The 24,341-nt window shown below is 42.6% G+C and overlaps 1 protein-coding gene across 2 annotated transcripts in view; it reads right to left on the bottom strand.

Annotated features, from left to right (window-relative positions):
- Window positions 1-24,341, bottom strand: part of FNDC1 (fibronectin type III domain containing 1) — a 99,567-nt gene that overhangs the window by 3,675 nt on the left and 71,551 nt on the right. For both annotated transcript variants that reach the window (XM_025866416.2, XM_073894177.1), the window contains 8 exons: window positions 17,336-17,404; window positions 15,378-15,521; window positions 13,093-13,323; window positions 11,516-11,624; window positions 6,658-6,737; window positions 2,903-2,932; window positions 1,980-2,141; window positions 303-425 (listed from right to left, as the gene is read on the bottom strand). In XM_025866416.2, coding sequence (XP_025722201.1) covers window positions 303-425; window positions 1,980-2,141; window positions 2,903-2,932; window positions 6,658-6,737; window positions 11,516-11,624; window positions 13,093-13,323; window positions 15,378-15,521; window positions 17,336-17,404 — 948 coding nt within the window. The remainder of the gene's footprint in view (window positions 1-302; window positions 426-1,979; window positions 2,142-2,902; window positions 2,933-6,657; window positions 6,738-11,515; window positions 11,625-13,092; window positions 13,324-15,377; window positions 15,522-17,335; window positions 17,405-24,341) is intronic.

The following is a 24,341-nucleotide window of genomic DNA, read 5'->3' as shown; positions in this document are numbered from 1 at the left end:
GTTTACTCCCAGTTACCTTTCACATATCTATTTTCTCTTCCCAGTTATGGAGCAGAGAAGAGATTTTTCTGAGTGTAAGGACAACGTCTTATATTCCTTCGTATCCCTGCCTTTCCTAGGTTCACACAATTCCAGCACATGGTTGGAATATTTTGTTGGTTCCTTATTTATATGATCCAAAATGCTGCCAACAACCATCTTTAAAAGATAAACAAAAGGGAGAGCTATAGTGACTTTCTCCTTATATTAGCTCTCCTCTCCCGACCCCCAGGGTAGTATAATCAGGCCTTCGTTTGAATTACCTTGAATGGTAGGGAGAGCTTCTACATAGGACTGAGGCCCTGTTCTTCCATCAAGGTGTGAATCCACAAACTGGCAATGATCTTCACCTCTTCCCCAGCTGTCCCCAATGCTGTAGAATGTGTCTGCATAAGGGAATATCATGGGTTAGTGACTGGTCAAAAATGTACACCTGTTTTAAGATTTTGCACAAGCTTTGGAGACCATTCGAACTGGGTACTGAAACTTGGTGTGTCAGACTTTCCCTGTTGAAAAAATAGTGATAATGGCACCAACGCCAAAGTGTTGTAAGAATTCAGCAAGATCATGTATGGTAAATACTTAAGAAGTCCTCAATAAATGGAAACTATTAATATTATAGGCAGTCTCAGCTTATAAATGGTAGGCCTTTTTACTCCTTGGTTTTATTTATTTATTTATTTATTTAAAGATTTTATTTATTTATTTGACACAGAGAGAGAGACAGCAAGAGCAGGAGCACAAGCAGGGGGAGCGGGAGAAAGAGAAGCAGGCTTTCCATCGAGCAGGGAGCCTATCTGGGGCTCAATCCTGGGATCGTGACCTGAGCCGAAGGCAGATGCTTAACGACTGAGGCACCCAGGCGCCCCTACTCCTTGGTTTTAAAAAAGGAATAGTTGAAACTGTGATAGGAATATATTATGAAATAATTACAAAAGGCATGAAGATCTGTAAAAAATAGAAGAACCTATTTTCATACATAACTAGAAGTAGTGTGTGTTGTCTGTGCATGACCTGCTGTCCATGGTCCTGAACCACAGCTGCCCAGTAGGGCAGTTGTTTCTATCCTCCCTGGGACACTGGAGCTGGCTGTGTAATTTCTGCCAGGAATTCTGACGCAGGGGAGAGCAAACTCAGTGATAGGAGAGAAAAGAAAGCTCAGAAACAGACCGTAGGTGTTGGGAGAGGCATATACACTGAGAAACTGCCAGAGTGGAGAATGGTAGGAAAGACTTTGTTTTGACATTGTCTTTAAATGATCGCCACTAGGAAGAAGAAAAAAAAAACCTATAGCAGCTGAGGAAAAGTTTTAAAAATGTATGTACTAAAAAATTAAAAGTGTGCAAGTTTAAAAATAAAAAACAGATTTGTGTAGGTGGCAGAATCAAAGCCAGCTGGGTAGAAATGGCGTTTTGAAATGTTAGTAGTTCAAGGTGCTTGTGGTATGCTTTGTTTCAATCCCCTACCATAATGAAAATAACGTAATTTTTATTCAGACACAGAACAAGTAATACTGAGGTATGTTTCACCATCTACAATTTTTTCTTCATAAAGATATGGCAATGGCAAGGACGGGAGTGGGGGTGGTTTCCTTGGTGCTTCTAGCTTACACTCATACCTAATATTATTGAATTAATGGCAAAGAAAATTGGCCCTTACATTTCCAACAGAATTTGGGGCCTCGTTTCTAAAATGTAGTGGATTTTTAAAAATTATAGATATATATTTCTCAGTGTCAAAGTAAAAACTAGTAACTCCAAAGTGGAGCCTGAAAAACTGATTTGTGTTCAAGTCACAGTGAGACATGATGGGTCCACAGCTCAAATACATTCTGATGCACCTGCTATGTCAAGTTAGTACCTGATAAATGTCAAATTAGTACCTGATAAAATAAAAAAATTTCCATACCTTCTCATACCACACCATTCTCAAAGACCTACCTTTCAGATTGTCACTAAGGTAGATCTTATACCGCAGTGAATTACAAAGAACAACTCCCACGAATTTTCTATACCACGTCCGCTTCACATACTGCCGGCCATGGCAGTCGGTGTAGCTAGGGTCATGTTTGAAAGCAAATGGGATCCAGATGGGCTCACCACCTTGACAACACAAGACACACTCTCTTAACCATGGCATTCCACGATGTCTATTCTCACACAAAGTATCAGAGAATTTGACTTATTCATTGGCCCTTTCCCTCCTCTCAGGGCTTTTCCTACCTCCCCGGTGGGCACTCTTTCTCTCATTCCCCTTCTTTCTTGGCACCGAAGTACAACTGAGGAGCTCCTTTTACCTGAACATATTTAAAGTATTTGCATTTCTATAAGGGATTCTTGAAGTAAGAAAAAGCCTTTAAGCTTCAAGGAAAATAAGATATAACGGCATATTTGCTCTTTTTGGATACGCTACCCTACCTGTCCCCTCCGGAAGTCCCTCAGCATAGACTTTTGCTGTTCTCAGCCCTCCTAAGACCTGTCTTGAACTTAAGAAATAGGACTTTCACAGTTTGTTTGAAAACAAAGTAAAAATTTGTTGTACATTTAATGCATTTTGCTACCTTTTCAGCCATTTAAAATATTTAAAGGGATTAAGTAAATAAAGTTATCTATTTTATAGATATTGGCCACCCTATAATATTTTCTTTTATAGATATTGGCTGCTAGGGTCCTATAAAAAATTTCCAGACCATTCTTTTCCCTAGATCAAGATAAAGGGGGCAAGGAAACCAAAGAAGTTATCAGAAAATCATAAAAATGCAAAAACGGTCTAGCATTTCTACCTGTGAGCAATCATAGCAATCTCATATTCACTATCCCACTTGATTAGTAGAATGTCAAGTTTGTCAAGAAGAGAAACTTACCTGGTGGCCTCACAACAAGCAGAGGATTGTCTGTAAAATGAGAAAGAAATAATTGACTTCACTATCCTATTTCACAACCATGCAATTGTTGAAATGTTTATCGTGGCAGAGAGCACTAACCAATGAGCTCCCTGGAATAGATACAAATATAGTTTATTCAAGCGATGCCAAAGTTTTCCTTAGTTTTTAATTTCTAAGCATTTCCTTTTGAAAAGTATCCTTTTCTAGCTAAACTGCCTTGATATTTATACAGACATTGTGGGTCAATATAGTAAGATTTTGATTTGGGGTATAACAGAATAATTCAATACTCGTCATTTTTAAAGATGTGTCTATCTTGAGAAAACAGTTTGGTAGTTTCTTAAAAAGGTAAACATATACCTACTCCATGATCTATCCATTCCACTCCTAAGTATTTACCCATGAGGCATTAAAACACATGTCCATGCAAACACTTATACATGAATGTTCATAGCAGTTTTATTTGTCATAGCCAAAAAGTAGAAGCAGCTCAAATGTCCATGAATAAGTGAATGGGTAAGTTATGGCACAGCCATATGATGAAATATTGCTAAAGTAATTAAAGAGAATGAACTATTTATAAGACAAAAGATGGATGGATCTCAAAATGATTTTGCTGAGGGAAAGAAGCCAGACAAAAGAGTTCAGACTGTATGATTTCATTTATATAAAATTCTAGAAAGTATAAACTAATCTAAAGTGACAGACAGCAGATGAGTAGTTCCCTGTTAACAGGGGAAAAGATGCCCACAACCCAGCAGGGGAGCTGGGTTGCACAGCAGCAGTGAGCATGTAGGGGTAACAACGATGTTCACTAGTGTGATTGTGGTGATGGATTCAAGGGGGTAAACATACTTTAAAACCCACTGAGTTGTACACTTACGTGCAGCTTACTGTATGCCACTTGCATCTCAGAAAAGCTGTATGTAAAACATCTCTATATCTTGGCCCAAGTAATGCCACTTAAGAAAATATGGCAGCACCTGGGTGGCAGAGTTGGTGAAACATCTGACTCTTGGTTTTGGCTCAGGTCGTGATCTCAGGGCTCAGCGAGGAGACTGCTTGAGAGTCTCTCCCTCCCTCTTCCTCTGCCCCTACCCCCAACTCTCTTTCTCTCTCTCTCTCTAAAAATAAACAATGTGGCGGTTCCTCAAGAATTTAAAAATAGAGCTACCCTATGACCCAGCAATTGCACTCCTGGGTATTTACCCCAAAGACACTACAGATGTAGTGAAAAGAAGGGCCATATGCACCCCAATGTTCATGACAGCAATGTCCACAATAGCCAAACTGTGGAAAGATCCAAGATGCCCTTCAACAGATGAATGGATAAAGAATATGTGGTCCATATATACAATGGAATATTACTCCGCCATCAGAAAGGATGAATACCCAACTTTTACATCAACATGGATGGGACTGGAGGAGATTATGCTAAGTGAAATAAGTCAAGCAGAGAAAGTCAATTATCATATGGTTTCACTTATTTGTGGAACATCAGGAATAACATGGAGGACATTAGGAGAAGGAAGGGAAAAACGAAGGGGGGACATCGGAGGGAGAGACGAACCATGAGACACTATGGACTCTGAGAAACAAACTGAGGGTTCTAGAGGGGAGGGGGATTGGTTAGCCTGGTGATGGGTATTAAGTAGGGTACGTACTGCATGGAGCACTGGGTGTTATATGAAAACAATGGATCGTGGATCACCACATCAAAAACTAATGATGTATTGTATGGTGACTAACATAACATAATACATTTTTAAATAAATAAATAAATAAATCTTTAAAAAAAGAAAATATGGAACTAGCTTTTAAGGAATTCTGTTTTAGAAAAAGTTCACTTTTATAAAATAATTCTCTTTTTTTTTAAAAATTATCATGGAGTAAAACTACTCTTTTATGGTAAATATCCTGTGAGTTTCAACACATGCACTGATTCACAGAACCCTACTACAATCAGGATACAGAATATTTCCATCACCCCAAATCTCCCTTGAGCTGCTCCTTTGTACAGACCATTCATTCACTCCCACAGAAGAGCGACCTACTGTTAGCTGTAAGTGTAAACGCTCATTTTGCTCTCCTGCTCTTAAGTTTCAATAGTCTGCTGAAAAAATCTCAAATGCTCCAGGCTGGAGGAGAGGGGGACATATGGAACAACAGCACAACACAAACAACATGGAAAGTTGACCCCATGCTGCAGCCCGTGCTGACATACGCATTTACTTTGTGTATTTTTATGTTTGGCAATTACCTGATAATTTTCCTGTTGCACAACAGCAGCATTGTGAAAAGTGAAGGAGAAACTTGAACAAACCGACTGAATAAAGTGAAGATGGCCAGAGCAAATAACTGTCAAATTTCAAGTAATTGTCAAATTGTCAATTTTTGACAACTGTCAATTGTCAGAGGCATGAGGATCTCCAGGGAGCTTATGGTAAAAGAGGTCTGCATGGGGGGCCCTGGAATGCTGTCACCCACCCTTTGGAGGCCACAAAAGGATAAGGTGGGAGCATGGTGGGGCTCTCCTTGGGAGGGGGATAGCAGAGAGCTGTCTTTTTCAATTTATACTGCAGTCTCAGAAATTACATTTATATTTCTATTCTCAGATTTGGGGCCAATTTCTTAAAGCTTTCTAGATTTGAATTTTTTTTTCTACAGTCTTTTATCATGTTAATTCTGATAGTCGCCAAAGGTCCATTCTCTTTTTAGGAAATGTAGCCATGAACATAGACCCGTCCCCTACTTTAACAAATTAACCCTTGAAAATGGTTTTCTTTGACTCTTTCTTACTTACTAATGAGGAACACATTTTTTAAATGAAAACACTTTTGAGGTCCTTTGCCAACATTTCCAATATGAAGCATATCCTCACAAAAGATTTTATTTTTTTTCCACTTATTGTGATTCGGTAGATTTCAAAGCATCACACTTAAAAATATCTTCCAATGATCAGTGTTCTGGGATCAAGCTATATGTGGAAATAATCTAACCAAATAGAAGCTAGAGCAAGGTTAATGCACAGCTGGTTCAGCCCGACCTCTGAAGGTGGCCTGGCTTAGAGGTATAGGGACCAGCTCCCAGTGTGGTTTCCTGTGTGGAAAGGCTGTTCACCCAGGACTGTCGCCATGGCCAGCTCTGGGCATACTGGTCGGACCATGACCACAGGAGCATCTTACAGAGGGCTGGAGAGCTCTGTACACCAGCATCCCCCAGAGCAGGGCCATCCTCCGAGTAACACTGCTTATAAGATTGGGTAGTATTCTAATTAAACTCTCCGTATTAGGACATCTTTGTCTCCTAGTGAAAGAACCATCTTGGAGACCTGACTAATTGGAAGAAGCAAATGCCTCTCAGGCCACATGACATTTATTCTCTTCAGCTGTTTTTAATTTAACAAAATTAGCTCTGCAACTAAATCTTTTACAGACAGATTCAAACTTATCTTTCCCACATGGTTGAAAACTAGATTTTTTCCTTTCATTGGAATGTGACCTTTCCACTTCCCAGGCAGTTCCAATGAAGATTACTTTTTTAATTTTATTATCCAGATTTTTAACACAGCACAAAGAAAACGATGTTTATTTTATAAAGTGATACCCCATATGAACTCACTAAATAGAAAAATAAGGACTTGACTTCTTCAGTTTTTATTCTATTGTAGTCATGATTCCAAATTATTTGTCTTTGAGAAAAGGGAAAAAATGAGAATGTGAAGTCGCAGATACCTGATTCTGTAACAAATGAGACTGAAGGGCTGATGGGTCCATAGCCATGTGGATTTTTGGCTTGAACTTTAAAATAATACCTGAAATGGGAAGAAAACATTTTTTTTTGAAAGAGAAGCTTGTTTAATTTCTGTGTAATAAGACAGATTCCCAAACTATTGAGCACTTACTCTGTGGCAGGGTTTGAGTGTTATTTTGTAACAAATGCATACAGCGCTGCTATTCATATTTTTTCTGAACGTCCGCATTTTCCAATAACTTTTCAAAATAATACAATTCACAGCATTGACTCACGTGGCTGATGGCATCAGAAGGAGCATATCGGGCAAATAAGCCACGTAGAGAGCATATGTTCCTTAGGGCATCGGGCTGCATGGCTCCATGTGGATGGGGGCCTCTCTCATCCTGCTCTCACCCCACGAGTCCCACAGCTCAAGAGGGAGAAACTGGAGCAGCAAAACACTTACAGAGCAAAATTCAAACTTAACCTAATTCTTATCACTGGACTCCGTATGAAAAAGCAGGATGTTGGGGCGCCTGGGTGGCTCAGTTGGTTAAGCGACTGCCTTCGGCTCAGGTCATGATCCTGGAGTCCCGGGATCGAGTCCCGCATCGGGCTCCCTGCTCGGCGGGGAGTCTGCTTCTCCCTCTGACCCTCCCCCCTCTCATGTGCTTTCTCTCTCTCTCATTCTCGCTCTCTTTCAAATAAATAAATAAATCTTAAAAAAAAAAAAAAGCAGGATGTTTGACCCAGCAATGATGCAAGTCATTGTTGGTGGAAGGAAGGGGAGCCAGTCCCGAGGTTGGCCTCCTCAGTGAAATGAACATGACAATGATGTTTTGGGCACATGACAAGTGCTATGGTTGGCTCTGGAGCTTTAAAAGTCACTGAGTTTCGAGCTTCTGTGCCTCCAGGAGAGAGAAGCGAGTCCAAGAAGGGTAAGTGGAAAAGGCTGGGAGAGGTTTTGCTGTCAGATTTATCCTTGTCTTGGAACAGAGAATGTACTTGTTTGTCTAGAGGGAGACTGATAGGCTGAACGGGTGGGGAGTCCCCAAACATCTTACTCTGTGCTCTTATGAGATACAGGACAAAAAGGGGTGGTTAAGTAATATTAGAGACCAACACCGCAGCTGTGACCCACTACATCCACGGTTAATCTTTGGGGTTTCCTTTACCTCTGGGACACCGGACGTTATCTGTGCTCTCGAAGCCCTGAGCTACTCACAGGTGAAGAAAAGGGCAAGAAACCCCTGTCAGGGGTGGCTCTCTGCCATTTCAGAGAGTTCCTAACAAGTCTTTTCCTATGTCAGTCTTGGCACACAGGTTCTATGCACTAATTAAAATGCACTAAATTTTCAAAAGGTAAATTATTTATTCGGAGAACGAAGGCGTATGTCTGTTACACCACTGTCCTGAGGCCAAGCCTCTGGAGCTCCTAAAATCACCCAGGGCAGCCTCAGGCTTCACAGTTACACTGAAATATTTGACTTTGGGTTTGATTAAACAGAGAGCAAAGAAAGGCTCATTTGGTAAATTTAGTCTTCTTTTCAGCCTTTCAAGAGTCATTCACATCTCATTTAGAAGAGAATCCTTTTAAAATTTCATTTTAAAAAAAGATATGCACAATTAAGAACATATGAGTTTCCAAATAATTCGCTCAGCAGTCCGTGTTTTCCCAATTATGCATACTTTTACTCAGTGGTTATGGAGTTATTTAAGGCAAAATTCTGCAGGCAGTGGGTTTGGCATACATCAACGATACCGGTCAAACTTTACAGATACTTTTTTTTCCCCTTAAAAAGGGAAATCAAAACCTAAGGAATGACACATCCTCAGAGGCTACATGAGACATTTCTGCTGAGCATTTCTTAAGCCATTGCTCAAGTGGTCCTGACACCAGTTCCCAAGGTCCACAGAGGGAATCACGGCTCTACGATTATGGAGAGGGTACAGGATGCCCGACCGGTCTGATTCCTTTGCTGTATCAATTCTGTCTCCCCACTGAAACCCAATTGTCCCTCCTCATCTACTTTCTCTGTTCACACAGTGCCTCTGTCCTCTAACGAAGCCCACACAGCCCAATTCCAAAGACATAATTCCATTTGAACCTCACCTAATGTGTCAAAGCAAATTTAAATACATGAAGCTGAAAAACACGAAATTATGGGGGAAAGTAAGGTTCCCATTTTCCAGACCACATTAAACTTCTTCTAGAAACTAAAATACAGATGTCATACTCTGAATAGTATCTGCCTCACCCAAGTAACAAGAGCAATCCATGCCTTTCCTTCTTACATAAGCTCTTGTACCTTCTTTTGAACAACCCCCCCCCCCCAGTCTCAATCTTTGTGCTTTGAAGTGTGGATGAAATACGCAGATTCCAGAAAGTGGTCTGGGACTGAGTTGGGTGAACAAGGTGGGCCACGCCATGTAAAGTCAAACACAAGATTGAGTTATAAAGAACCAAAGCTGGTGTCTTACATTCTAGCTCATCTTGAGGGGACTGACTTCTTGTGTCTCCTACAGGGACTCGGAGGTAGGTTCCCGAGAAGCCTGAGGACGGTGCTAACAACAGGGACACACAGTCTCTGTGGAAGACGGACCTGGACCACTAACGTGGGCCCTCTGGAGATGCTCTGTATCAGTGTAAAGCAGGGAAACAATGAGCATCCTTCCATCAGGCTATTCACAGGGGTTTTGAGGAAATCTGTGTAGAGGAGCCCCGAGTGTTCTGTGCCCCCACCAGCGCCCTCCATCAGAAGCAGGAATAATCGAGCAGGCATCCCAGAGAAAAGGCTACAGTAGAACCTGCTGTTTCCAGCCTGGTTATCAGGGCACTAAATGTAGGTGGAGGGTAGGACAGAAGCCACAAGGGACTCCCAAGGCCCTATGAGACTAGCCTGTCCAGCCTCCCACCGTCCTGGCCTCCTTTCCTTCCTAGAACACACCATGCCGTTAGACATCCTTTCTGCCCAGAACAACTTGGCCTCACCCCAGCCACCTTCTTCCAAGTTCACCACTGCTCATCTATTTCCCCAGGGAAGCTCACCTGACCGCCCCACCCCCTCCCCATAAGCTCAGGAAAAAAGTCTCCCTCAGGGTATGGATTGGTGAGTATATTTACGCTGTTGCTAAACAAGCTGTCTCTACCAAACTGTGAACTCTGTGAGGACAGTTCCTCTGTATTTTATAGCGCACCTCCCCGACCACATCCCCCGACTCCTGCTCCGAACCCCCATTCTACCCTCAGTGCATAACCTAGTGCCTGGTGCAGAGCAAACACCAAGTACATATAGAAGGAATTGGGGGCACTCCTTCATAACTGCTGAAAGAATGAATGCACCTTCATCTTACATAACCATCTCCTGACATTCAAAACTCAAGATCAGCCTGGCAGCAGCAAAAGTTGTAGAAAGAACATTGGCCAGAAGGGTGGGGGGTGTCAGGAGACGGGGATTCAAGTTCTACCACAAGGAGCTATGCAGCAAAACCTCTCCCGTGCCTCTTTCAGCTTTGAGATGCTGAGGCTGTGCTGGGGAAGCACCGTCACTCTGCACACAGTAAAGAAAATTGGGTGTTGACTCCACTGTCTTAAATGTGTTGTTTTTGTTTGCTTTAATTAATCCATCTTTCCTCACGATTAGGGAAACATAAAGAAAAGTGCTTCCTCAGGTTCCTGTTTCGCTCCTTGCTTTTTATTTGCCAAATCCTCAAATTGATAATAGTTTGTGAACATTTAGCTCAGATGAGCCCACATGGCACCTTCAATGCCCTGAGGAAAGTTCTCAGCTAGTTCAGAAGTGTCTCAGTACCCATGCCCATTAACTAGTTTCTATGCCCTTTCGGCACATTTCTGTTTAAGGAGAGTATTTTGTTTCAACCTTCTCCATGTTCCTCTAACTATACAGGAAATGAGAGACCGCAGACCCACAGACACACCATTTAGAGCTCTTTGCTCCATAAATATGGGGCTTGATGTGACCTTGGGGGTGCTGGACTCATTTGCACGGGCATGAAAGAGACAATCATTAAATATTCAAGAATCCGTCAGGCCCCCTGGAAGGCTGGAATTGGCCATGGTGGGAATGTTCACACTACAGAAAATGGTAAGCACCATAAACCAGGGACTTCTTTTTCCCCAGAGAGCTGGTTTACACGCACACCATGCTTGACCGTCATGTGCTTTGCCCATTTTCACCGGAAAGCTTTCCTGATGATCGTTACTATCAAAACCAGATAGCGTGAAAGAGGAAATGTACACTCACTCTCTTTGTAACTGTGGGAACAAGTTTTGTAGATTTCACATGGAGTGTCACAAACTCTGGCTCCCAGATGGGCCTCTGGCCAGCCAACCACCGCCCAGCTTAGGAAGACATGTTTGTAACCTTATTAATGTGTAAAATGCATCTTTCTAAATGGTCTGAACTTCCACATCATAGAATGTGAGTACCAGTTAACTAATATGTTTAGCAATTGCTGCCCCATTAATGTCACATATGAAGGTTGTGCTGCCTGATAACACCACCTGGGTGACTGCACATGGATCCAAGTCCCTTTCAACACACAGAACAACCTTTCTTTCCCCAGAGGTAGGTACTGTTTAGTCTCTGGAAAATTGGTAACAAAATATAAACACAATAGACTAACAACTATAATAGAAACAGTAATTTCTTCTAAAAGAAATATAATGACAGATGGTGGGTATTCATTGATATTCTGTGAAAAGTAAACAGACTACAAAAGAAATCATAAGACCTTTTCATTGATCTTTTCACTTTCAACCTGAGGATACCTGTGACCACACACACAGGTTTCTCTCTCTCTCTCTCTCTCTCTTTAATGACTGACACATCATACCTTGTGTTTGGCTTCAGGTTCTCAATGGGCAAATGAGTTACTGAGGAAGCTTGAGTGGACCACTTGTTCCTAATGAAGTCTTCATAGGATGCACTGTACACCAGGTAACCTGCAAGAGGAGATAGAGAAGGACCCACTGAGCATCAAGGAACCACATCACCCAAGAGGCATGCCCGATGGAGGAGGATGGGGAGGAGGCCATGGCACAGAGGCATTGCCGTCCGAGGGAAAAGTTCAAGAACAGGACCAAGCTGCATGTTGCATCTGGGTATAACATTGGTACCTCCTTGTGAATTCAGATGTGGATAACAAAATTAAACACACTTCTTGACAACTACTGGTTCCCTACTTCTCTTCCTTCTCTTTATTTCCCACATTTCCTCAGAACTAATCACCTTGACCAACCTTGACAGCACAGAGTAAAAGGCGGCGGAAGAAAAAGCAGTGACCTGCACACAAGTATTTAAGAATTTCCTGGCAGAAATATATACAATTGTCCTTACATGAAACGACAAAACTGTTGATGGTGAATGCTGTGCATGCGTGTGTGTGTGTGTATATGTGTGTGTGTGTGTCTGCGCACGTGCATGCACTCGCACACATGTGTGGGACTGAAAGACCCCAGACTCGCAGTGGTCTCTTCACCCAATTGGTGAAGGCTCTCCTTTGATTGCTAGTTGTTGAAGATCTGTGCCTGCCCTTGACCTCGATGTCTAGTGACAGTAGTCAGGCAACTCCTTCTGCCTTTTCTGCTATGAATGGACCCCAGTGGGCCCTGACACCTGCCCAGCCTTCAAGGAGGCCTCAGAAGGCCAAGTGAAGTCATGGCTCAGCATATCCTCTACAGTCTCCTATGTTATACACAAAGGAAGAAAACATCCGTCAGGTATTTCCCATGTGCCAAACATTCCAAGCACATTCAACCAAGTTTTATTTTGACTAATTCTCCTGCTCCTAGTATGTAAGCATCACTATCCCCATTTTGACACATGAGAAAACTGAGTCTTAGAGAGACGTTAAAGCATGAGATGAAGCTAAAGAAGCACGGAGCAGAGAAAATATTCAGTGCCCTTAGGTCATTCAGGTTTTTGCTTTTCATTCTAAAAGAAAGGGAAAAACATTACAGGGTGGCACAATCAGACTGCCTTCAATGCCCCCTTCTGGTGCAGTGTGAAATGGGTCAGCTATGGGGGGTGTGGATCGGGTGGCCTAGCCAGCCGGCTACTGTAATATCCAAGTGACAGGTGGCAACAGCTCAGGTTAACTTGGTTGTTAATGGAGAGAAATGGATGGATTCATGAGAAACCTGGAAGGTAAAATTTATAGGATTCAGTGATGAATTGAATATGGTGGGGGAAATTAAAGAAGATTTGAAGACAATCCCATGCTTACAGAAATGAGTTAGGGAGTGTGGTCATTCTCTGAGACAGGAAATGCAGATGAGCAGGTTTGGGAATCAGAAGGGTCATGAGTTTGATTTTGGATATGCTGAGTCTGAGATGCTTTGGAGACATCCTGGGACCGATATTTTCCACCTACAGATCAAAGAGAACTCTGACCATCTGCCTTGAACACACCTGTTACCACATCTCCTGGGGTGGCTTTGTCCCAATCTACAATGACAAATGAGTGGCAGCCTTCCACAGCGACCACAGTGATGTTGCGGGGGGGATGCTGAGGAGGCAGGTCACTCTTCCTCATGTCATTTGGAATGATTTCATCCAGGCTGTCCACTTGAAAGTGATCCAGAGCATCAGTCAGAGAACACGGGGCTGATGGGTCTTTACTTAGGTATGTCACATAAGGAGCTGGAAAAGAAGACAGACAGCCAATTGTATTGTTGAAAGCTTTCTCTAGAGGCAGAAACATAACGTCTACCCCATGGAGCAGACCTACCATTCAGTCTTTCCCTGCTAGACAGAGGCTCCAGTGCCATCAGCCCGATGCTAAACCCAGAACCACATCCTTAGCTCTCCTTAATGGACCCACACATCTTTCCAATCTGGTAGTTTCAAAAGATCCTGTTGCCCCATCAACATCAATGACTATGTCTTCAAAGTAATTTTGAAAGTCCCCCAAACCATAATTCAATGTAGTATAAGTCTGCGGCATTCTGCCATTTGTATGCCCAGACATTTGGAAAGGTATGAATTAGGCCTAGCTGACACTTAACTAGAGCTCTCTCGGCACCATTCACTCCTTAGACTCTCTTGGAACCAGAAAAAAAAAAAAAAAAAAATACCCCGATCAGGATGTACAGCTTCTAGCCTTCAGTCCTGGGTGGCCTTCCCTAGAGCTTCAGAGATACCCATAACCATCGGGGATATTTACACAAGGCCAGGCCTGAACAGCCTTTACAACATTACTGCTAAGTACAATACAGCTGCTCACATTTACAGACAGGTTCAAGGTTTTCTACACACATTATCTCAGTGGATACAAGGGCCCTGGGAATAAAACAGGACATGGACCGATATCCCATGTTCCAGCTGAGCCTACTGATGTTGAGAGGGCCCATGAAGCTCAAGTCAAACAGGAGACTCTACCTCCAGCCCACACCTCTTTATTATATATGCTCTGTAAGAAAATAGAAATGTCAAGGAATTGGAGCTGGGGCTTCATACATGCAAGATTCTCAAGTGCTTTCAAGTAACAATTTCTAGTACTTTCTAAATGTTCCATTGCATCTTTTGGTATAGGTTCTCATTCTTGGTGGGACTGAAAGCAATTTTTAGACTCTCTATTTTCCCAAAATTTGTATAAAACGAGGCCTTGAGAGCCTGTTGATGGATCTAATCAGGAAGTTCTGGAGAGTAATCTACTATGCTTTGTAGAGTTACGGACATAGGAAAATAGCCGGACAATAGTAAGCCTTTCAGTCTTGAGAAAAGTTCTGTGGAACAGCAAACGATAGTGCTGAAAGCATTTTCATTTCTGTCGGGGAGCCACAGAGAGGACAACCAGAACGTTCAGCAAATTCAGCCAGCCTGCTTAATGCCAGGGGCCAGCATTAGCGCTTGCCTCAGGAATGCTACCTCAAATTAATATTCTTGTTCTTCAAGCACATGAGATTTAGACACTCAATACTATATCTTGGCTGGCAAGCACTATTCTCTGCTTATGGCAGAACATTTGTTTTGGAAACAGAGAAGTGTTATATTAGTTTAAGCTTTTGCCTGTCTCTACTTGGTAATATTTTTTTCCACTCCATAATACTAATCTAACTGTCTCGTTAGTGAAGTTCATTAAGTGCATGGGAAAAGAAGACTCCCAAAGGGAGTGAAGCACAGTTAAGCGAAATAGAATTTCCTCTTGAAATTGTTTAATAACTGAGAAAGAAGAGTCAAGTAAAATTCTAGGATCCCCAGTCCCCGAGGCTAATGAAAATTACAGGAAACAATGGAAGAAAACCAGCTTTGGCTCTGTGGTACCATAAGAAGCACCAGTAGCTCAATTCGGTAAACTGCTCATCTTTGAGGAAGAACTTAACAACGTATAGGTGAGTCTCAGTGGAAGCCCCATCTTGGAAAAGTTGCTAGAACAAAAACAGTCATGTTCTCTGGTCCTGAAGATGTTTACAAGTGTTCCTTACCCTTGGTCTACATGAGGCAGCCTCTCAAAGCTCTATTCCGTTGGATACCAAACGTTCTCCTGCACAAGCCCCTCCCCTGACTCCTGCAGAAAGCAAGCTAATGTGCCTTCAAGCCAGACTGACTCAGAGTCACTCCAAATGGAAACTTCGCTCTGGGAAAGCTTCTGCTCCAAATGCGCGGCCTCAGCCAGGCCAAGAAATTAGTTACGCTCTTCCTCAAAGAAAAAGGTTAAAAATCCTCGTTTCTCCTATTAAGGAAGTCCTATTTACCAACAAATCGTTTCTTTCCAGCCAGATCGAACTCTTCTTCAGGAAAGGAGCTAATGGAGCCTTCCGGCGGGATGACCTCGGACACCGCAGCTGTGGTGGAGGGCCTGGTGGTAGCCGGTGGCCTCGAGGTCTCAAATTCATAATCTGAAATGATATGAAGGCTTTGCACTGGGCCTTTCCAGAAAAGGGGCACCATGTACGCCCAAGAGATACCTTCTCAACATTCAACTCAAAACTAAAGCACACGCGCACACACACTGCCAAAATAAATGCTGTGCTTGAACGTAATTTGGTCCCAATGAAACAGTATTCCTTCTACCTCAGTCCCCTCAGAGAAGCAGCTGCAGATGAAAGGAAGAGGAAAAGGAAACACATATGCGCAGAAAAATGAGGTCTTACAATCAGAGCTGGACAGAACCTTAGAATTCATCCAGTTTCGCATGCTCCTGTTACTGGCCCCCGGACAGGCTCTGCCTAATTTTCTCCTTTAGAGCCATAAAAGATTCACATCAGAAAATAAACTTGATTTTTAAAAAAATTTACCTTCTGTGTATGGGCTTCTTTTCTGGGGAGAGGGTGGGATGAATCCAATAAAAAAAACTAATCCTTTAACATTTAAAAAAAAGAAGACTCTGCTCCCTTTCAACCGCTCAAAGATAATAAGAAAATAAGAAAAGAGCTTAGTATTCTCAAAGGTGCTAAGAAACTTTTCTTTTTCTTCTGACATCTGTTGTTTTTCTTTTAAGTCAGTTTTTTCTTAAACTGCGGGATGAAACCAATGTATCAAACTTTACTACGACTGCATCAAAGGTGACATTATTCTCACAACGGTGTTCTGAGGCCACTGGAGGTGCAGGTAACAGCAGAAAGGAAGCACAAAAGGGAAAATATCCTGAGTATCAAAGACCAGCCCTGCGGTGGGGACAAGATGCCCCCAGGAAAACTGCAGAGGCAATTTATGAAACACAGAACCATCACAGGGTCACAGAGTCGTATGTAGACTAACTGCACTGGCTCTAGATTCTACCCAAGGCATATTGCATTCTTTTTTTTTTAATATTTTTAAAATTTATTTATTTGACAGAGAGACACAGCGAGAGAGGGAACACAAGCAGGGGGAGCAGGAGAGGGAGAAGCAGGCTTCCCGCAGAGCAGGGAGCCCGATGCAGGGCTCGATCCCAGGACCGTGGGACCATGACCTGAGCCAAAGGCAGACACTTAACCGCTGAGCCACCCAGGCGCCCCAGCATATTGCATTCTTAATCTTATAAGCTTACTCCTGCTTGAAAAGATTCTGTGATAAAGACACTTGCATAGCACAGCATTTCTCTCTCTCTTTTTTTTATTACAGAGCGAGTGAGAGAGCATGGGCATGTGCACGAGTGGGGGGAGGGTGGTGGTGGGGTGCAGTGGGAGGGGCAGAGGGAGAGAGAGAATCTCAAGCAGGCTCCATGCCCAGTGCGGAGCCTGAGGCGGGGCTCGATCTCAAAACCCAGAGATCATGACCTGTGCCCAGATGAAGAGTTGGATGCTCAACTGACTGAGCCATCCAGGAGCCCCCATAGCACTGCATTTTCTTACATAATTAGAAAAGGAGAGAAAAGGGAACAATGAGAGGAGCCAACAGAGGAAGCGTAGTTGTGGGTTGAACCAAGTCTTTTCACAAATGGCAGTGGAAGTGGAGGCCCAGACAAGCAGCTCCAGAGTTCCGGGGGGCGGGGAGAGAAGGGGGGCACAGAGGCTTGTCTGGAGGCTGTATTCACATATGAAGCCCACTGTTTTCCCTTGGATCAAATATGTACTGGGCGCTAACTTGGAAGCTGGTGTACAACCACCTTCCTTGAGCACTGCCATGCAGCTCAGAGTTCTGAGGGAAACTCAGAAAATTGAGATCATCCACTTAGTAATTAAAGTGAGAGAAATTGTCCAAATCCAAACTGTGTAAAATCAGCTTGTACCTTCATCATAGATAACGTACGCCTCCTCCGTGGGTATTGCAGTATCAGTCTCCAGTCCTGAGAATTCATCTAGTGAAGAAAGAGGAGAGAAAGGTTTCCTCTCCGCAGCAGGGACCCGTGCCCCGGGCATGGTATTCAGTCCCCACCATTCTTCCACAGAGGTCAGTCACCAGGCCAGGGCCGCCCAGCCTTCTCAGAAGGAAGAGCATTAGAATCCAGACACAAAACCCAGACTTCCTCTTCCTTTACATTCAGGGAAGGGCACTCAGAACATCCCTTGGGGGTCAGAAGAAAGCCATCTCCCCCAACACACCCACTCTCTGGCACAAAGAGCCTTCTGACCTCCCCTCTGCACACAGTGCCCACTCACCCACCAGCCCAGGCAGCTCTCAGGAGCCTGTGGGAAGGGCCCAGGTCCAGCAGGTCATAGGCCTGAGAACACACATTCTCGGAAAGCAGGAGGGTGGGAGACGGCTGCTCAGGGTGGGGACAAAAATCCCCCCAACTGCGGGCTCCCTTATTCATCAGGCCTTCATCCCCCTACCCCCTCCATCTTGCCACGATCACATGTTCTGGAAGCAGGGTGACTTCCTGCCTCTCCCACATGCTACCTTGGCAAACCACACCAAAATGACTTCCCTGTGCTTCACTGCTCCCTTCTAACCTTCCACCCTCTCTGGTGGGAAGCCCGCAGCCCAGGGCCTGTGAGATGCCCCAGCACCAGCTTCGCCATTGAGGTGGTGGCCCTCGGTGTGTTCTGATGGGGCCAATGGATGTCAGCAGGACAGAGGTTGTAAATCATCAACACCTTTCAGGGCTCAGGACTGTCATTTCAAGAACAACTATTAAGACATAATTTTCCTTAGGTCATTCCAATGTCAATATTCTTAGATCCAGGAGGAATTACTTCTGGGTTGGTTCAAATCGGACAGTTTTCAGGTTCACACCATCCAGTTTGGGGCTATCTTGCCATTGCTTCCTTGGGTACTATTTTCTTTCCCTTGTCAATTTAACTTTTGAGAACATGGTCTTGTTTTTCCTCATTCTGGGTTCACATTTGCCTCTTTTCCTTATTATTTTTAGTCAGATCGAAAATGAATAATTTGTATAACTTTTGCATCCCAGGGTAAAGAAGAACAAGAAAAAGGATAGCATTTCTTTGCTGGATTCTCGCTGTGGAGTGTAATTCTTGAAGTACTGGAATACTGCTGTGCGTGCAGCGGGCCACAGAAATCACGTCCATGACCTGCAAACTGGGATCGCTTCTTGAATGTCAGTTAGGTCTTCTGGCAAAAGTAAACATCGTACTGAGTGATTCAGTGCTCTTTTTTCTTTTTTTTTTCTTAAGCTCAGATAAAGTCAGGCATAATTTTCCTAAAATAGCACCATCTTGGCTCCAAGTAAAAGTAACTTCCAGATGTAAGAAAGTGTATTCTTTTAAAAAAAAAAATTGGCCAGTAGGGGTGCCTGGGTGGCTCAGTCGTTACATGTCTGCCTTCCGCTCGGGTCGTGATCCCAGGGTCCTGGGATCGAGCCCCACATCGGGCTCCCTGCTCAGCCAGGAGCCTGCTTCTCCCTCTCCCGCTCCCCCTGCTTGTGTTCCCTCTCTCGCTGTGTCTCTCTCTGTCAAATAAATAAATAAAATCTTTCAAAAAATTGGCCATTAGAATTTGTCCCACCTGATTGCCATTTTGAAGCATCTCGAACTACATAAAACTAGATGCATTATACGTCAACTCAGCATCATTGTCAAAAGCTTCCACCTCGTCACATAAAAACCACAGTTGGCAGCCACCAACACGGTGGTATGGTTCATTTTCTTAAGTAGAGATGTCCAAATGGACATGAAAAAAAAAATGACGGCAAGATGTCGCCAAAGAATTAGGGCCTTAGCTCCAGAGATATTTAACAAAACTATAAAAAAAATCCCGAGCAGAAGTTTAGAGAAAAGGTAAAAGACAGCCATTTGGAAAACCAAGGATATTCGTAAATTGTACAGTTGGTCCAGCTCAAGTGAATTTTCAATTATTCCCCTTGTATTTTCTGTCTTGAGAGTGAGCCGTGGGTGAGTGGAATGGTTTTCCATAATGACTGATGTTTTTCTGAAACATGGCCCAGGATCATGTTACAAATTATTGAAGATGTTCAGCTGGCTCAACATTTCCAAACATGCATGATCCGCTGTAGAAATGGAAGCTGAAAAACAAAGACGACTGGCTTTTACGTCTCAGTTAGAAAAACGGAGAATGCCTATAGCTTAAGATATTGCTCAGATACACAAAGATGAATAATAAGGTACCATGAAGAATGTGAGATGAAGCAGAAGACACTGTCTCTACTGCAAGGAGTTTATTATTTAATGGGAGAGTCAGATCAAGCAAAAGTGTGTGGGGGGGGTGGTGGGCAAGAAAGAGAGAAGAGTAAAGCTACGAAACACTGAAAGCAAGCATATAATATGCATCTATGCTTCCAGGAATATACATACACATATGGCATGCATAACAAAGGAGGAAGTACGTAAATACTGCTTGAATTACTGGAATGATTGAATGACACAAGGTTATTCCTAGAATGTTATTTTAAAGCAGTGTTTTAAAGGAAAGGAGTGCATGATTTAACCAGGGGAGCCAAGACTTTTAGATTTGAAAAGATGATTTTAAAATTGGAGGGGTAGAAACAAAAATTTTTACTTCACCAGTGGAATGTAATAACAAATGGGTGACTAGGTGGGGTTGTGGAGTAGGGGTCTTGAAGGGAAGGTATTCATTTGCCGATCACGAATGCAGGTGCTAGATCATAAGCACTACCATAACAAATATTGCAGGCTACTAGCCTGCAAAGTGCTATGGTCAAAATGTTGCTTGCTAAATACTGACTATGTCCACATGGAGCCCTGGCACTTTTGAGTGTACATTATGGACTGCACTAAATACAACAAAAGAGCAGGGGCATGAGAAAAACACAGACTTAAGAGCAGAGTAAGAGGCATAGAGACAGGATACAGGTGGTTCTGCAGTTCATGTGTGAGGGGGAGCCTTGGGACTGTCCCTCAGCTGACAGAGCCTCTTGCTGAAAGCATCTCTCTGCTCTCAGTATCATTACAGCATTTACAAAATAAATATCAAGGCCACTAAGAGATGTTTGTCAACAAATGACAAACTCCATTGTATTTTATAGATAATGCACAGGATTTTCCAGAGTAATTGTGACGGCTTTTCAAATTATAAGCCATCTTTAGAAGCTAATTCCCACCCAAGATGCTTGTCCCTTTACTTCTCTTCAACACTGGCCCTGGAAAGTTTCATTCCAATGATGAATGAAGCTGGGACTATGTGTGGTATCCCCGGGCAAGTAGAGGCTGGTGGAAGGAAGCCCAATAAAGAATAACAAAGAGTATTGGGCCAACAGGGCCAGCCTATAGATGGAGAGAATGAAGCAAATCTAAGAAGTGTGATGAAGGGGATGGACAGATGGTGGTGGAGTAGGAGGACCCTAGGTTCCCTTTGTCCCATGAATACAACTAGATAACTCTCAAATATTCTGAATACTCCAGAAATCAACCTGAAGACAGGCAGAACAAACTCTACAACCAAAAGGGGGAGAAGAGGCCACAATGAAGAAGGTAAGAAGTGCAGAGATGCATCTTGGAAGAGAAACAGATCATGGCTACTGTGGTGGGGAGGGAGCCACGGTCCACAAAGAAGGCCAAGAGACAGACTAGCACACAGGGGAGTACATGCGAAAAATGAATCCCCATAGCAATTGGTTTAGAAAGTGAGAGGGGCCAAATTTGGTGACTTTTGACAACCAGGAGGCCTTAAAGCCTAGAGCTTAAAGGTCAGTGGGCTTGGCTCTGGGAGAGTCTGGAGGACACTGAGGCTGCCCTTGGAGAGAAGGTTGGGCAAACAGCCATGACATACAGTATGGAAACAGTGATCTGAAGAGCACCTGGAGCACACAATGAGGAGGTTATTCACTCATCTCAGTGTGTCCCAGAGAGACAGCATTCACAGAGACCATTCCAGGAACAAAAGAACTGGCAGGCATCATTTCCCACCTCCACCCCTCAGCATAAGCACAGGGCTACCTGCAGGAAGCAGCACAAGCCCGACACTGGCTACCTAATTTGCTTATACCAAGCCCTACCCCTCATTCTGGAAGCACCACCCCTCCGAGTTACAATTGCTTCAGTCCCAGCATGGCAGGCCCCCACTAGAAGACCAGCCCAAACACCTCCCAGCACCACAACTTCTGACCTGGGAGTTTTGAAGGGCCTCAGTTCTGGTAGTGGTAGTGACAGGTCTCATTTCACAAGCAGACCAGAGCACACCTAGCGAAAACTCACACATTCAGGCCAGGGACCAAACACTGCTCACAAAAGGCAAAGAGAGCCTCTGCAGGTGGACGGCCTGAAGGATAATAATACAGGACACAAGAGCAGAGCACACGCAACTCACATTGAAGGTACTCCCAGAATCATCAGGCCCTGCTGAATAGGGGACTCTGTACTGCAGGGTAATACAGGACCTCTTCTTCATAAAGCCATTACTCTCAAGAGCAGGAGACATAGCTGACTTTCCTAACACAGAGAAAGAGGCAGAGAGACTTAGACAAAATGAGAAGATAGATGAATTTGTCCCTAATGAAAGAATAGAACAAGGCCACAGCCAGGGATCTAAGCAAAACAGATATAAGTCACATGCCTGATGGAGTATTTAAAGCAGTGATCATAAGGATACTCATCAGACTTGATAAAAGAGTGGAAGACATCAGTGCGACCATTAACGTGGAGATAAGAAATAACATAGCAGAGATAAAGGGCTCAATAAACGAAATGAGAAACATGCTTGATGGAAGGAGCAGCACGTTGGAAGAAGCAATGGGATGAATTAAAAACCTAGAAGACAGAGTAATGGAAAGTAATCAAGCTGAACAAAAGAGGGAAAGAAGAATTATGCAAAACAGAGAATAAGTTTAGGGAACTCAGTGACTCCATCAAATATAATAACATTTGTATTACAGGAGTCCCAGAAGAAAAGAGAGAGATAAATTCTTCAGAGAATTTATCTGAAGAAAGAAATAATAGCTGAAAACTTCCCAAATCTGGGGAAGGAAACAGAAATCCAGATCCAGGAGGCACAGAGACCTTCCCCCTGCCAAAAACCAACAAAAGCAGATCCACACCAAGATGTATTGTTATTAAATTGGCAAAATCTAGTGATAAAGAAAAAATATTAAAAGCAGCAAGAGAAGACAGTTACATACAAAGGAAACCTGATAAGACTATCAGCAGATTTTTCAGCAGAAACTTTCCAAGCCAGAAAAGAGTGGCATGATTATTCAAAGTGCTGAGTGGGAAAAGCCTGCAGCCAAGAATATCGTATCCAGCGAGTACTATCATTCAGAATAGGAGTGATAAAGAGTTTCCCAGACAAACAAAAACTAAAGGAGTTCATAACCACTAAACTAACCCTGCAAGAAATACTAAAGGGACATTTTTGAGGGGAAAGATAAAAATGACAGTATGAAGGTAGAAAACACAAAAGCAGTAGAAATGAATATTTCTATAAAAAAATAAGCCAAGGAACTCACAAAATAAAAGGATGTCAAATACGATGCCATGTATCTAAAACATGGAGGGGAGAGGAGTAAAGAATGTGTTCAAACTTAAATGACCATCAACTTAATATAGACTACTATATGCAGAAGATGTTATATACAAACCTAGTAGTAACCACAAATCAAAAACCACTAATAAATATGCAAAGAATAAAGAGAAAGAAATCCAAATATATCACTAAAGAAAACCAGCAAACCATGAAAGAGAGAAAGACAAGAGAGAATCAGAGAAAATCTTCAGAAACAACCACAAAACAAGTAATAAAATGGCAACAAATACATATCTATCAATAATTACTTTGAATGGAAAGGGACCAAACATACCAATCAAAAGACATAGGGTGACAGAATGGATAAAAACAAGACCTATTTATATGCTGCCTACAAGAGACTCATTTTAGCCCTAAAGACACCTGCAGATTGAAAGTGAGGGGATGAAGAAACATTCATCATGCAAATGGATATCAAAAGAAAGCCAGAGTAACAAAATTTAAATTGGACAAAATAGACTTTAAAACAAAGACTATGACAAGAGACAAAGAAGGGCACTACAAAATAATAAAGGGGACAATAAAACAGGAAGATACAACAACTGTAAATATTTATGCACCCAACATGGGAGCATCTAAATATATAAAACCATTAATAACAAACATAAAGGAGCTACTCAGTAATATTAAAGGACTTCAACACCCCACTTACATCAAAGGACAGATCCTCTAAACAGAAAATCAACCAGGAAACAATGACTTGGAATGACACACTGCACCAGATGGACTTAACAGATATATTCAGAACATCCCATCCTAAAACAGCAGAATACAAAATTTTTTCAAGTGCACATGGAATATTCTCAGAATAGATCACATATTAGGCCACAAAACAAGCCTCAACAAATTCAGAAAGATTGAAATCATACCATGCATTTTTTTCCCCACAACATTATGAAACTAGAAGTCAACCATGCACACACACACACAAAATCTAGAAAGACCACAAATACATGGAGGTTAAATAACATGCTACTAAACAATGAGTGGGTCAACCAGGAAATAAAAGAATAAATTTAGAAAGTACATGGAAACAAATGAAAATGAAAACACACATACACACAAAAAGAAAGCACAACAGTTCAAAACCTTTGGATGCAGCAAAAGCTATTTGAAGAAGGAAGTTTATAGCAATACAGGTCCACCTCAAGAAGCAAGAAAAATCTCCAATGAATAACCAAACCTTATACCTAAAGGAGCTAGAAAAAGAAGAACAAACAAGACATAAAAGTAGTAGAAGAAAGGAAATAATAAAGACTAGACAGAAATAAATGAAATGGAAACTAAAAAACAGATCAAAAGATCAACAAAATTGATAAACGTTTATCCAGACTCAT

This window comes from Callorhinus ursinus, unplaced genomic scaffold, assembly GCF_003265705.2.
Source record: "Callorhinus ursinus isolate GAN/ISIS: 27379988/994484 unplaced genomic scaffold, GSC_fseal_2.0 scaffold6, whole genome shotgun sequence".
In the NCBI taxonomy this organism is placed as follows: domain Eukaryota; kingdom Metazoa; phylum Chordata; class Mammalia; order Carnivora; family Otariidae; genus Callorhinus; species Callorhinus ursinus.
Note: the sequence above shows the minus strand (reverse complement) of the source record. Positions and strands in the feature narration are given on the sequence as shown.